Source organism: Egretta garzetta, unplaced genomic scaffold, assembly GCF_000687185.1.
Source record: "Egretta garzetta isolate BGI_Z169 unplaced genomic scaffold, ASM68718v1 scaffold401, whole genome shotgun sequence".
Taxonomy (NCBI): domain Eukaryota; kingdom Metazoa; phylum Chordata; class Aves; order Pelecaniformes; family Ardeidae; genus Egretta; species Egretta garzetta.
The window spans coordinates 1,423,772-1,436,638 of NW_009258651.1; the positions used below are offsets into that span (position 1 = coordinate 1,423,772).

The 12,867-nt window shown below is 40.1% G+C and overlaps 1 protein-coding gene across 1 annotated transcript in view; it reads right to left on the reverse strand.

Annotated features, from left to right (window-relative positions):
- Nucleotides 1-12,867, reverse strand: part of CRYL1 (crystallin lambda 1) — a 56,791-nt gene that overhangs the window by 42,534 nt on the left and 1,390 nt on the right. The window contains exons 3-5 of the mRNA XM_009648301.2: nucleotides 11,894-11,957; nucleotides 10,734-10,806; nucleotides 10,499-10,606 (exon numbers count right to left, since the gene is read on the reverse strand). Of these exons, the coding sequence (XP_009646596.1) occupies nucleotides 10,499-10,606; nucleotides 10,734-10,806; nucleotides 11,894-11,957 (245 nt within the window). The remainder of the gene's footprint in view (nucleotides 1-10,498; nucleotides 10,607-10,733; nucleotides 10,807-11,893; nucleotides 11,958-12,867) is intronic.

Sequence of the window (12,867 nt, forward strand, 5' to 3'; positions counted from 1 at the left end):
GCTGCGGGGGAGCTGCAGAGAGGAACTGTTTCTAAAACAGGCCAGGAAAGCACAGCAGAAACTACTAGAAGCAATGGTTAGGAGAAATGCACCAGAATTATTTTTAAAAATGAGAAGAAAAAAAAAAAAAAAATCCTTTCTTCTCCCCACCAATCTAGTTCTGAAGCTTTGGCTTCTTTTTGGATGCCTTTTCACATGATAAATAAATTGCACTTGCCACCCAGCTGGAGGGTGGAAAAGCTGTAGCAAGCAGAGAAGCTGTACAACCTAGAATAAGTTAGTGTAGCAGCATTTTAAATTAATGAAAAGGGAGAGGTATGTAGATCATCACCTCTTATATTTTTTCCCTCTCTCTACTGTTTCCAGGCCATCTGCTGAGCAACGTGTGATAATGCACTCTCACTTTGTCAAACCATCCTTTTATTTAGAGCTCATTCCTGTCAACAAGTATTGAGGCCGTAGATCAAAAAAATATTAAGCTTCCTCCTCCAGATTTCCTAAACAAAACAAGTGGGATTCATCTCACCTACCCTGTCAACATGCACATCTGAGACAATCATCTTCAGCTCTCTTTTAGAGAAGGGAGAACTAAGGGTTTCAGGTGCATTTGTCTCATTTTTTTAGTCATCCAAGTACGCAATCCATCTTGTCATATGATGGAAGTATATATTTCTCCCCAAAGAAAATAGCCCAGAGTGAGACATCTAGACCACAGTATTCTGAAGTCAAAGATGAAAGTTTGCAGTGATTTATTTAAAGACAATCCAGTTCCTACTTAACTATACAGAAGCAAGTCAAACCTCAGCAGACACTCACAGGGCCCTCAGACCTTTAGCTTGAGCTGGCTCACTAAATCTACCTTTAACTTCCAAAGAATCAGAATTTTACTTGAGCATCCACGTAGTTGTGTTGTGTCCAAGAAAATACAGCAAATACAGGCTCTACCATTTTTATTGTGGCTGCTCTACAAGTTACCCTCATGTCCTTTCTTCCACTCAAAATAGTGGAAAAGAGAACATACGTTTGTTTCCCAGCAAGCAAAACAGCTTCCTAATATATCTTTCTGACACCAACCCAGAGCAGCAACACCTTATCACGGGAGCAACCCCGCTAAAAATCAAGGTAAGTAGCACTCAGTAGCCACTTCGTAGCAGACAAAAAAATGCATAGAGCAGTTCTGCTCCTGGTTTAGCACAACAGTCAGAAGAAGCAAGTACCTTCAGATCACTGTGGACTTTGTACCTTAAATCAAAGGTTTCCAATAACTTGGGAGTAGGCAAGATGTCAAGGAGGGCTCTGTTTCAAGCTCGTAAAGGTGACAGTGCACCTTCTAAACCAGAATATGCACCTACATTTCAAATTGGGTAGAACAAAACCACCAATAAAAATTCCACATGCATGTGCACACAGAGATAACTCCTACAAGCATTAACTTTCTCCTCTTCAGTGACCTGCTTCAGGAATTAACTCCAGATAAACATTTCTGTATTGCAAGTTCTAACACTTCCTCTTTATTTTTGTCAGAGCTGATGATGGACAATGACTTTTGACTCTTCGGCAGAGCACGCCTGGGTAAACAGCTAGACACTGCATTCTGTTTACATTGGACAAGAGCTTTGAAAATGTTCAATTCATTCTTAGCTGGAAAATGAGGCCAAGAGTCACACGCTTTTTAGACTCTGCTCAGGTCTGTCCTGTTTGCTTCCCTGGAGTCCCTTAGGCTTGGTGCCAAAATTAGTATTCCTACCAGTTTATGCAGTCCAAAACCAATGAAAAGAATTTCATTAATAGTGTTCTACTTTTCTCTAATACAGATTTAGGCTCAAAACCCCAGACCTTTCCTACTCAAAGCTAAACTAGTCAGAAATTCTTTTCTGCTAAGTTTTATTTAAAAGCACTTCAAGAAGGGAGGGAGGGGGGGGGGGGGGGGGGGGGGGGCAGAGAGAGAGAGAGAGAAAAAAAGAAGGGCGCAAACACACACCCCTTCAGGCAGCATCACAGAAATAAGCAGGAAATCTATCAAGTTTCTGGATGAGTTCCCCATTTGGTTTCTTAACAACACAGCAAATGGACGGCTGGAAAGCACAAACTTCTGCCTTTGAGCAATCTGCGTGGTAGAGAATAGGAAATAGGAAGCTTCAGCTCCATTTTCCAAGCTGCCAGGGTACACCACAGCTTGCTAGGCAGGAGTTCCATCCAAGACTTAAGGCTTCCAGCACAGGTGCCAGTCCTTCATCTCTAAAGAAGCAGGTGTACCTAAATTAGAGTATCCAAACTTCTGACTCCTTCACACCTTGTGAGAAGAGATGGTAAGAATCATAGAATCATTAAGGTCAGAAAAGACCTCCAAGATCATTAAGGCCAACCTTCAATCCAACACCACTATGCCTACTAAACCATGTCCAGAAGTGCAACACCTACTTTTTTTTTTTTTTAAAAACACCTCCAGGGATGGTGACTCCACCACCTCCCTGGGCAGCCTGTTCCAATGCTTGACTGCTCTTTCAGTAAAGAAATTTTTCCTAATACCCAAACAAAACCTCCCCTGATGCAACTTGAGGCCGTTTCCCCTCACTCTGTCACTGGTTACTTGGGAGAGGAGACCTAACTATTGATTCATCAGAAGTTCATTTCCCAGGTGCACTTGCCCAAATCCAGCATCCTCCTCGCGCTCATAGGCTGTATATCTGTTAAAAATACAAACCCAAAATTTAAGTTTGAAGAGACCACAACAGGATTATTTCTTTCTTTGAAGAAGAGGGTGAAGTCTTCGTTCACTTTCTGTGCAGTATGACACTAGTCTCATCCTCCATGGTCCTCTGAAACTCCACTCCATAACTGGTAACTGAGGGATTCAAAGAGGCTAGAGTGACAGACTAAGAAATCTGACTTTTATTTTCTTCCACAAGTTTTTACAGAAGTTTGCAGCATGTGCCTCCTGTTCCATACCTTTCCTTCTCTGCCAGTGATGACCATCCTATCATTTCTGTTTCTCTGTCACAAGCCATTACACACTACACTGTGCACCAAGAACACCATTTCTTAATTAACCCACAAAACCACCATCTTCATACTTTGGAACTTAAGGCTGGAATGATTTTTCCTCCTAAACAAAAATCTTCCTGTTAACATCACCAATCTTCATGCTGGCCATTTATTTAAATTAGTAGAGTTATTTAAAGTATGAAATAAGAAATACAATGTTTATTATTTGAATTTTGGCCTTCTATCCCAAGAAAAATTGTTTTGCTCCCCCCCTTCACCAACATATTTATTGACATTCTGTCTGTTTTGTTCTGCAAATTAACTTCAAGTCTTCCAAACGCTAAACCCTCTTTGTATTCCCCTGCAGTATTAGAGTGCCCACATTTCTGTGGCAAAGGAAGGGAGCTTCCCCTAGTATTTATCATACATTAAGGCACAAACCAGACTGGTTTGTACATACAGCAGTGCACCACTGACCTCTACTGGACGACTTTTTATTCAAAGCAGCCTAGACTTCAAGGGTGATCATCCCCTGAGGATGACCACAGACTGAGGCGATTGCAGCCATGTCCGTAGAACACACGACAGGACTTCACTTTGCAATTGTATTGTCTCCATAGTTTGAAGAGTTTGACTAATACCTGTAAAGTATTTGAATAATTCACATCCGTAAGAAAATACTACTTTGTTTTAGAGCCAGAGCCCACACTTCATCTATCTCCAGAGTTTTATTGTTGTACCTGACTACCCACATCAGCTACCAGTATTTGGTTCAAGATAAGGCACCCTATCTATAACAACACTCCTAATCACATAAACTGCCAGGGATGCTCATTGGTTACAAATCCTATTCTAAAACTTCTTACAGAAAAATGTTGCAAGTGATGCTAAACCTTTATCCACAGCTGCTATTGGGCAGTTGTACTATTCAGCACACGTTGCTGTAACAAGCAAATACTTGCAAGATTAAAGACCACTTAATCACAAACTTACTGCCCAAACCAGCAAGGAGAAGGGACAGAAGAAAAGACTACACCAATAGACTTCACAAGTCCAGCCAACCACCATTGCTCAAAGACTAGGACCATTAACCAGCCATGGCACCAGACTACTATCTAGTGCTGTCTGATAAATGAGAGGGTAGTTGGCATGGCAAAAAAAAAAACAACCACAAAACCAACAAACCATCACCGGCCCCTTATATCTACACTGAGACACAACAGACCAAGTAGGCAACTGAAAGCCCCTGGCACTGGGACCAGCTCACTGTCTACACAGGCAACAGCCAAATAATAAGCAGCTAATATGGAGTTGCAATTGGCCGTATGAATACATTAGCCATCACTTTCCCTCTTCCTGCTTTCCCCAGACTACATGTAAGCACACAACACACCACCATGAAGATGTTATTACACATTACCTCTTCCTGAAACAGCAATACAAGCTGGACCACAAAAGTACGCGTTTCTATCCACGCAAGAGAGATCCAGTACTGTCAAATACAATTAATCCATAGCCATGGCAGTATATTAAAGAGGGACAGTTACACATCTGCCTCTGACACAGTTTTGAAGAGGCAACACACAAAGGACTACAGAGGAGCCAGGACACAGCATAAGAGCATGGTGATGCACAAAAGACAATCAAAGTTCTGAGATCTCCCAAAGTTATCACACACATGCTGTTTTCCAGCCATGGCACTCTCAGGATGTCTATACTGGCATTACACAAACTGGATGCTGCAAGGAGAGCAAAGATTTTGTAACAGGAAACTGCAGTTACAGTCATTATGTGTTTCCATGGTAAATGCAGAGTTGCCAATACTGTCAAGTCTCAGCAGGGCCTGCAACTTGTTACAAGTCACTTCTTACCATTAGAAGATCAGTTCCAATGCTGCCTCCAGATCTATTGAGCTAAGCAAGTTCACTCATTAAGTTTGTCAAGATTCTTTTGGCATCTTGGCATCATAAGTGACAAGTTTATGCTGGGAAACCCCCCTGCTGGGAAACATTTTCTATGGTTCTTAATATTTTATTTGTTTGTTTGTTTTAAGCTTAGGTTCAAGATGGAAATTCTCACCAAAACCAAAGTTGGCCTACCTAAAATAGAGACCCACAGTTCACATCCCTGATTGTGACCATGCAGACCCAGCCTGAGACCTGGGTCTCCCACACAGTCACAGATACACTGGCTGACAAGGGGCCCTGGGAAGTCTCCAGTCCAGCTTGCACCTGCAGCAGAATGATTGCTAACACAAGATGAGACTAGCCTTGGTTTGGTGTACACAAGCCTCAAAAGCCTTCAGGGATGGAGATTTCACTGGCTTTTTGGACATGTTACTTCTGCATACCAGGCAAATGTCAACACCATAACCATTCTCAAAACACAGCCTTTGTAACTGCAAAAGGCAGTCTTATTTAAATCATACATTGTAGCTGCCCACAGGGGACTGGCTGCTACACAGGAGGAATGAGCTCAGAAGACAACATTTCCCTTTGGATGTTTTTTTGACTACAAAATGGCCAGACAGAACCTTCGGAAAGATGGAATCTATCACCTTCCAAAGCCTATTAACACATTCTCTAGTTAGTTCTGCAAATAAAGCAATTTTCCCTAGCCAGTTAGTTGCAGCAGATAAAACTGAAAGGTAGAATCAAGCCTATGATTTAGCACAAGCTTGATGTGCTAGTGTCAGGCACTCAAGATCAAATTACACTTTGATAAAAATTGGCTAATTAGAAGGTATCCCCTCAAAGGACATATATAAAACTATCAAGGAAGACCTAAGCCAAGCTGTATTTTGCCCTTGATACAAATACCGTGTCAATACAATACATCAATACAGACCAAAGACTGGAAGAGGAAACCAACTTGGGAAAAGTATCTAACCACACAGACATGGTACATGCCATGAGCTAGGAAAAGAGAACAAAGTCTGTATGAGTGTACTCATGCTACAAACCCAATCCAGCAAGCTGTTCCCCTTTTTTTATACAAAGCAAGCGTAAGAGGGCACCAGACAGCAAGAAGCAATGTACATTCAGATGTCTTTTCTAGTCTCCTCCTGGAACAAGAAAGATGACGAGCTTGAGTTATTGGGGGGGTGGGGGCAGGGAGGAGAAAGTCTTTCAAAACTCTGGCTATGACTTCATTATATCATATAGTGGGGGGCACACATACTGTACACATATAATATATATGCTACTTTTTTCTAGCCCCTGCATCTTGTTTGTTTTTCATAGCAATTGTGCTCCTACAGCACAGAAAAAAGTTAAGGTTGCTTAGTGCAATACTCTACTTGATATCAAGTCCCGTAAAATTTATGTTTAAATTAATACTTAATGAAGACCCAGATTGCTTGGCTCTAACTCTTTAAAGGCCTAACATCAACCTATAGTCAGATAAAGCTGACGTACAAGTAATTCTCACTGAACAGCCTCACTTTTGAGTTTAGATTCAGTACCACACAACCTTAGCACCGTACCTCACTTTTCAGAAGGCAGAGTTCCGCAGAATTCTGTTCTGGAAGAACAGAACTCACTAGTAATTTCTTCTTAATTTAATTAATTTAAATTTAAGAGAGGGTCCCTATTATTTAATAATGAGAGGGTCAAAGTTGCTTCCCTTCCAACCAAATATTTCCACGTTTTGATACTACTATTCCATTTCACTTGTATCTATATAATTAAAGTAGCAACAGTAGTCTTACATGCCCATATTCCTAGATACAACTACCACTTTACAAAGTCAACTTCAATCTGTTCCAGATTTTTTCACTTGGGCTAAGAGAATAAAGGAAGGATCAGAAGACAGAAAAGAGCTTCCAATATAAATTTACTGTTCAGTGCAGTTGAATGTAATATTGTAGTTTTAAAAATAATCTTGTCTTTATATTTTAGCACAGACTACTTCCTGAGATTGTCTAAGATTTTTTTTTCTTAAGTTAGCTATAGCCTTTATGAATACAACTGTTTGGTTTTTATATATTAAAAATAGTTCAGTGCTCCTGTATCCTGGAGGAAGTACAGTTTCGTATCTAAGTAAATACCACATTTAACCAGCACCTACTTCTAGAAAGAAATCACAGAATGCATGAGCAAATACACAAGTTTAGTGGCCTCTTCAGAGTCAACCAAACTTTTTCCCCTTACAATAGTCTTTCACTGCACATGCAAAAACTGCTTTACATAAAACATGAACGAGTTACATAAGGGGGAAAACCCCCAACATTTCCACTGTAATTAATCAGTCTGTATCAGCCGTATAATTATGTTTAGAACAGTAGAATAGTAGCACAGTAACTATTTGAAAAAATTTTATATATTACAAGGATTGTAAAGGGGTTTTGGGGAGCATGCACTAAAGCATTTCTGCATCAAATGTTTTAGGATTACTTTCAGGAATAGGGTACTACTTTTTTTCTAGTTCTCATTATTTTTAAAGTTTATCAATCTTGCATTCAAACCAGAATCACACTGACTCAGAAGAAAGCATATTGGATATGAAGAGTTACATTTTCCGAGGCAGGTTACTAGAGCGTGTATTCAGTAGCTCAACTGTGGCATAAATCAGTTCATTAGTTTGTTACTTCAGCAGAATAAAACGTTGTTCCATCAGAGCAGACGCTGGTTAATAATGCCACTGGTACACCCAGTTCAATCCAACATGCAGTCATTTTGTGTGTCAGAGCACTGACTGCCACGTGTCTGGCAACAGGTAGATAGGTAGTAAATCCATCACACTAGTAACTTAGTAAACACATTCTCCTTTTCTTTCTGTATCTGGTCTACTGGTATAGTGGCAACATGATACATATTTCTACTTGTTTCAGTAGATCCAAATTTCAAGCCTTAATCTTATTTTTTACCTGTAACCAAGTGTTTTGAATAAATTTAGAGGAGTCCCATTTCAGGTTTTCCATACAGATACATGCAGGCTCTCACGATGACTGTAGGTCCATCCCAGACTCATTCCAGTCCTCTCACAGGACTACACACCCCTGCTGTCCACCTACTGTTGTGTGACAGTTGAGTTCATTAGGATAATGAACCCTCAGATGTCCTTTAAATAAATTCAGAATGACAGGTTACAAGCCAATGTACTAAAAGTCCATCACATAAAATAGTTAATAAATACTTACGTATCATTTTTGTCAAAGGAATATAATCTCCTTTTAGAAGTAAAGTGAATATTGTTTGCTACTCAAATCCCACTTTTCTTTTGTTTAGAAAAGGGAAACTACAAACAGTCCTCTGTATATTCCAGTTTCTCCTTAATATGTAGAGTACCTCCATACACTAAAAGTTCATGGACTGCAGACTAGAGTGGAACAAATACTTTTCAATATTAAAAAAAAAAAAAAAAAAAAAACCAAAACCAACCCCCCAACCAAAACCCTAAGCCTAAAAACTTCCCTAAAAGTACCAGCTATTTGGAGACAAAAAGGCAAACAAATTCCAGCAAGTCCTGAGAAGTACCCACCAACTGGCTTTGCCAGTTGCTCTCTCCCGTGAGCCCTCATTACCTACTCAACTCCAGCTCTTGCACCAGTATCACATCAGTAACTCAAAGGGGTTTAGTGCAGGTTGTGTGCTATGAAATCAGTTCAAGTTTAACTGTATAGATACAATCATTAAAATACTGGTTGAAGAAATTGCATAGCTTGTATTCTTGTCACAAAAGCTACGTTGTCCTCAAACTAGGCTTTTTAACTAGGATGTTACAACAGCCAAGATACACAAGTTAATTATAAGTTGAGTTAAGAACACCTTATGTAAAAGGCAAAACCTACCTTGAATTGCTACAGGACAGCACATGCAGGCACAGGACAGTACAGACACACCCAAATAGCACTCTACCCTATTACACATAATGTTTTATGCTTCACTTTTCCAAGCCAAAAACCTTGGAAGGCTAAAGTCCTCATTTTGCTATTAGAAAAAAATTATGGGCCAGTGCTGTCTTTAGTAATGTAGACTGCAAAACTGCCCCTTCCGCAATAACTCAGAATCTCATCAGGGCTACTGCCATGACAGCAATTCTGCAAAAAACAAAAGTGTCTGTCATCGCTGTGTAGCAACATAGATGTTTGGTCTGACTAACACCTACCTGGAAAGAGAGGTTTGGGGAAAGAAAAAAAATAATTTTAAGAGATAGATTTCCCCTCCCCACCCCCACTTTCATTATCAAGCCTGTTTTAGCAAATCTCACTAGATAGCACACACTGTTTAACTTCTAAACTCCAACAACTAAACTGACCTACAACAGGCTCCTGAATTCACTCCTCCTTGCTGTAAGCCTTGTTACAGAAAGCAATCAGGATGCAACACACCACAACCCATGTTTAGGTGCAGCTTACTCCCCATACCAGCTGACACACAGCAGCTGACATATTTCACTCCAAGGCATCATGAAGGGAGGGCTGACGCATTTAGGTTGATGCTGATCATGAAGCAGGTTGAACTTTAGAATTAAATGCTGATACAGCAACATAAGATTGTGCACAGAACCACTCTATAAATACACTCTCTCTCTCAAAGAGAAATAAAAACCTGTATTTCAGGTCCAGCAAGAGGGTGAATAGAACCAACAAGCCACTGTCCCTTCTAACATAAGAACTAGGGGCCAAACAAAGCAACTGAGGAGCCAGGCTGAAAACAAACAAAAGGGAACAGCTCTTCACACAGTGAGCAGTAAACCCACAGAAGACAAAGTCCTTTGGCAAGGAGGCCGCAAAAGGATTTACACACGTTCAAGGGAAGGTTAGAGAAATACTTGGAAGAAATCTATTTAGTTACTGAATACATAAGCAACTTCTAGGCACTGAAGGCTGGGGGAGGGGAGCAGACAGGCAGGACTTGAACTTGTAGCTCTGTTGTGTACCAAAAGCACGTGGCTTTAGCTGTAGTGCCACACGGCAACAGAGTAAAGGGGCTAGAGGATTGTTGGTCTGAACCACTGTGACTGTTCTTGTGTTCATGCTCTCAAATTTGCTCCTTCTAAAGATGCTTCCCAGCCTCTACTATAACTGTTCAGTAGTTGCATCATTAGTGGAACTAGCGATCTGTTCTTCTAGGACTCAAAAAAAATATTAGTTTAAGACTTTAAAAAATTCTAGTTATAAAATACTATTAATTGTAGCAGGGCTCCTCAGCAATCCATATCAACATACTTCCATTTTGAAAGTCTTTGTTGTCTTTCTATACAAAAACTCTTATGTTCATTTTAAGCTGAGTCTATAGATAACCTAATCATGGTAAACATAGTTTCAAGAATTTGGATCTAACCTTAAGCTCTTAGATAATATACTTAAGAATTAAAGTGCTCTTCAGAAGTGTCATTGAGAGATTTGGAAGCACAGTTCTTCTGATCTTAACAGGACCTGTACTTCTAAGTTAAAGCCTTCTTCCAAGCTTAAAATCTATGTTCCCTAGAAACAGTAAGATGTGGCTGTTCATTACAGAAATCCCACAGTTTCATTACAATCCAGATCATTTCAAGTCAGGTGACCTACCGAATGTTTTCCAGTGCACTTGTTAGCTGTTGTTGTGCAATATCATAAAGTTTCACTTTGAAGCCTCCAGCAGCAAACACCATGGCCCAGCTGCGACCAATAAGTCCACTGAAAAGAAAATGAGTATCAGCCAATTAATAAAGAAGCATTTATTTGGGGAAAGGGGGTCTGACAAGCATTGCAAGAAGGAAACCAGAGCTTGGAGTCGTCAATATTTGATGAAAATATTGTTTACATGTTGATAAGAAACAAATCTCTCTTTAAGAGAGAGATATCCTTTGCTAGCTGTGTAGCAGCTTCTCCAAGAGCTGGAAGAAAAATAGTGAGGAAGAAAAAGGCAAAACAGAAAAAAGACAGGAGAATTCAAAACAGTAGGAACCACTGCTTTGGGACACTGGACTCAAGTATCAAGAGATTTGTCAGCTGCAATCTTAACCTGGAGTTAGTGCATAGAATTACATTAAAGAGGTTTTGGGGTTTTTTTGGTTTTGTTTTGGGGTTTTTTTGTGGTTTTTTTTTTTTTTTAATTTTAAAACTCGTATCATCAGTTCATATTCTAAAGGCAGACAACAGTCCATTGGCCCAAGAGTTCAGGATCCTGCTTCAGAGGCGATCAGAAAACCTAAGGCCCAGCTACCAAAGTCATGGTCCTCTAGCATTCAGGAAGTACCATAAGCATGTGAAAAGGGAAAAACAACAACAACAAAAAAATCCTATGGGTTTGATACTGCTTTTCCACCTACTGACCTCTAGCAATAACCTTATTTTAGATGAAGCTGGAAGCACGCAGGAACAGTCTGCCTACATCTTTTGGTGAAGTCACATTACTGTGAAGTACATAGAGGAAGTTTGTAGTAACTGACAATTTTATCACATCTCAAGCCAATGCAGGTTTTAACTTAATTAGATTTATAGCAGGCATCAGCCTCTTCAAACAGAAGCATTCAGGAACAGCGTATTAAGCTTAAATAACCTGAGACCACAAAAAAAAATAAAATCTCCTTAACAAAGACAAGAGCAGAACTTCATACCCATTATTGTTACAGTGAGGGCTTTGATAACTACACGCATTTCCCATCATTTCAGAGATCACTGTATTTTTAACATTAAACTTAAGTAACCTCTGGCAGCTGGAAAATGCAAGACCACTAGGGCATCAACAAAGGATTAAAAGGAGAGTAAAAGTCAGAGAAAAGCAATAGGGCAGGTAAGGAAAGAAGGAAGAAAAAAAAAAAAAAACAGGAACATGTTCAGCCTTTGGTTTAAATATAAAAAAAGGAACAAAACAGGAAGTTGCAGGAATCAGTGGAAATAACTGGGACAAAAAAAAAAAAAAGTCAAACCTTGCATTTAGTGTTTCTCATTCAAAACTTATTTAAAACAAAAAACACACACCCACACCTTCACTGTCATAAGCCCAATACTCAGAAGTTCTCAGGCAAACTACAGGACATGTACACTTACGGAAAAGGCAACGTATGGGTCAAAATTTGTTAGCTACTGTAGCCTCCCGGGTAACAAGTATTTCTAAAATAAAACCATTTGGATCACTTGAACATGCACATCTGAGCTACCAGTATATTTATAAATTAGCATCACCTCTTTAAAATTGCACTTTTAAATTAAGTTTCCTCAAATCAGTGTTTGACTGAAAAAAATTTTTTTTCTTTTGTTTCAATACAGCTTTTTAGGATTGTGGGGTTTGTTTTTCTCTGGAACTACAGAGCATAGAAAGTAAGTCCAGCTCTCTGCCACCGGTAAGAGCCAGCTTTGTCACTGTCACATGACAGCACTGAAACACGTGTCCGGAGACCTCAAGTGGTCTCCTTGATATGTCTGTTGCAGCCCGGGCTTCTGGCAGAGTTACAGCGGTGAGTAGGGGGCTGTTACCATCTGGCAGGTTTTTTTCTCTCCCTACCAGATTATTGTTCAAATAGAGAACTGCAGTTCTAGCTCAAGAAGAGGATGAAACAGTTGTATTCCCACAGAAGTCAGAAATACCACTGTATGTTGCAGCAACGAAGTATCACTGCAGGAGCACCTGAGAGAAACTTGTAAGTTTCTTGACGTAGTTGACAAACACGATCTTAAAGCTGTGCTCAAGGTTTCTCCCCTCCTCTTACACTTACACACACACAGAGAATACTGCAATGAAGAAGGGCGGCAGTCTTTTGGACCCAAAGGATGGTTTACTTCGAGTAAAGATGCTGTGGACGTTTGTTGCTTGTTTTGGGTTGTTTTTTTTAAAGCAGCACAGAGCTGTCAGGGACTTAAGCAAAGACACTCTTCCTAATAAGCCAAAGAGGGGCATGCCCCCCCAGGTTCCCGAATGCCAGCAGCAGGACTGGCCCGCAGCCGGCCGGGCCTCC